The sequence below is a fragment of the Lachnellula hyalina genome, assembly GCF_007821495.1.
Source record: "Lachnellula hyalina strain CBS 185.66 chromosome Unknown contig00145, whole genome shotgun sequence".
NCBI lineage: Eukaryota > Fungi > Ascomycota > Leotiomycetes > Helotiales > Lachnaceae > Lachnellula > Lachnellula hyalina.
Genome location: NW_022157259.1, coordinates 1 through 2,473, shown reverse-complemented (window position 1 = coordinate 2,473; position 2,473 = coordinate 1). Strand labels below are relative to the sequence as shown.

Here is a 2,473-nt window from a genome sequence, read left to right as displayed (position 1 = left end):
TTCCGTGGCAATACCCATCAATGCCAAATAGGAAATTGAGAGAAGAACCCACATTGTAGAGGTAGGCATGATGGAAAGGAGGGAAGATTTGGTATGAAAATGCAGCAGTACGCAGATGCTTGCCGAATATAAGCAAAAATGTCCCCCAGAAGCTAGGGGGGCCATGTCCTTCCAAGACAAGCAAGTATTCCAGAAGGAGGCGCTCGACGTGGGTGCGTTCATGGCCCAGCCGACCAATAATCGGTGGTCTCCCTGTCTGTCCCATCCTCATCCTCCAGAGTGGGGGTTGGGGGATTGAAGAAGGCAGGAAGGGGGAAACGCCCGATTAAGCATCGTTTGAGCGGTCGAGACACTCGCAGCGAGCAATATGGATACATGACGCAAGCTTCAAGAGAGTATCACAAACCCGATGGTATTCCCGGCCACAGAATATATCTGATATTGATAGATGCCTCGGCCAGTCTTGAAAACATTAAGGTCATTCAAACGACGTACAGAAGGTTTGATAGGACGACCTCAAGAGAAGCTATCCGCAGTTGCTGTTGGCTATGGACTAGCCATGTGTAGCACTACCTAGACATTAGACATTCCTAACTTCAAACCTCAAATCCTCATTATCGCAATCCCTTCGTTAGAACACTCATTCCAATCTTTCCCATTGCGCGTGCTGTCTTGCCTCGGAAGAAACGAGAGTAAATAGGAGGGCTGACAACGATGATTCGGGCTTTCCACTGGAACGTTAATAATTAGCACAAGCTGTCTGAACTGCCACCGATTATTCTCCAAAGAGGGAGGCGAGGCAATGAGAATGGCAAGAGGAACACATGATTTCAGGAGTTCTGGTGACTTACGCCTTGGTTCTTGAAAAGCAGCCTGAATAGTACCATAAAGTCCCTCGACATTAATCCGTTGCATGAGCTGGAACCTCTTCATCGGCGCATTCTCAACCGAAACCCACCAAATCGCCCCCGAATTGTAGACAAGGACGTTAAACATGGCCATAGAGCTAGCAGCACGTCAACAGCATGTCCATCCATCCAGCCAATCAATCTTTCCCACCTTGCAGTCTCATCCACCATTCTCTGCACGCTTTCAAAGTCTCATGTATCGACAGCTATGGCCGTAGCTTGGCCACCAGCTTCCTTGATCTCGCGCTCGACGGTGCTGATGGTGGATTGCTGCGAATTGGGGTCTGGGGGGAAGGGCTTCGTTACGTACGCGTCGCTCGTGGACTTTGCTGCTACTACCACTGTAGGAACGTATTAGAAAAGGATCTGTAGGTGAGTAGGTAGAGAAGCACCAGTGTATCCATTCTTCGCTGATCAATAGCAACTTGTCTGCCAGTACCCCGCGACGCGCCGACTACAAGAGCTACCTGCTGTTTGGAAGCCATACTGTCGAAGTTTTGTGTTCAGGTCGACTCAATTGCTAAAATATACTGGCAGTTTATTATTGCTGCAACATGCTGTCACTTGTACATTTCGTTGCGATGTTGTCGGTTTGGAGGTTTAGTGATAATATTATACGGTGTTTGCACGCCGAGGCTGTCACTGCCGGCTGGCAATTGACTTTGGAGCTTCCCCGCCAACTTCCCCGCCCGTAATCCGGGGAAATAACTACTAATTCTTATACGGATAACTTTTCGTTATAAGAGCTCATGCAATGATTTATGGTCTGCATATTTACTGGCATTAATTAGTAACCGACGCCGTACGGTATCGAACCCGCGACATTTCCACCACATCACATGCTTCATCCGGATTGACAAGTACAAAATGGGAGGACATATTGACTGCTATCTGGACGTTGGTAAGGCCATTTCTTCATTTCGACCAAAAGCAACGACTTTTCAAAGGTTTACATATCTTCAATTGCTCTTCCGCTGACCATTATCAAAAAGCATCCTTCTACGGCTATCTAACCCTTGTCTACCTCCTCTCCTTAAGCAAAGAGCACGTCTTGCATCCTACCATGTCACAGTCGAGTAAGAATTCATTTTCCTAGTCATGCATATAGTAACTAATCATATCTCCAGATTCCATCCCATCTTCCTAGGCGGAGTAAATGTCGGTTCGTACACCTCAAGTCTCTCTTAGCACCTATCACTTTCCCTTGTTTACTACCAATACTTTCCAAGTAGTCTCGAATGATCTTTCAATCCCCATACTTCGTTCTATTTAAAAAGACATCGTCTTGTTAACTAACTCTTGCAAAAAGGCTCAGGAAATAAACCCACTTGGACTCTCCCGGTAAAAGCTGCATACGGGAAGGTCGACGGCGACAGAGCAAAGAAGTACCATGTTTTCAGACCCACGGATATCGAGGCACCATCTTAGTATCCCCCTCTAACTCTCCTGATAAGACGTATTCGTATCATCATTACATCTCCCCCCTCCAATGTTCCCTTCACCTCCTTTTCAATCCCCTCATCTACCCCAATTCTTCCATCCCACCCCACCTCTCTCCTCCAACA

General features: G+C 47.1%; 2 protein-coding genes across 2 annotated transcripts; both read right to left on the bottom strand.

The window, feature by feature from the left end:
* Positions 1 to 614: 614 nt before the first annotated feature.
* On the bottom strand, positions 615 to 1,002 carry LHYA1_G006667 (uncharacterized protein; the record flags this gene model as incomplete). The annotated part of the gene is made up of 2 exons (XM_031151602.1): positions 615 to 724; positions 852 to 1,002. 2 exons carry the CDS (start codon positions 1,000 to 1,002, stop codon positions 615 to 617), a joined length of 261 nt encoding a protein of 86 aa, XP_031002905.1.
* A 98-nt stretch (positions 1,003 to 1,100) lies between these two features.
* Positions 1,101 to 1,393, bottom strand: LHYA1_G006666 (uncharacterized protein; the record flags this gene model as incomplete). Its single annotated transcript, XM_031151601.1, has 2 exons — positions 1,101 to 1,232; positions 1,301 to 1,393. 2 exons carry the CDS (start codon positions 1,391 to 1,393, stop codon positions 1,101 to 1,103), a joined length of 225 nt encoding a protein of 74 aa, XP_031002904.1.
* Between the last annotated feature and the right edge of the window lie 1,080 nt (positions 1,394 to 2,473).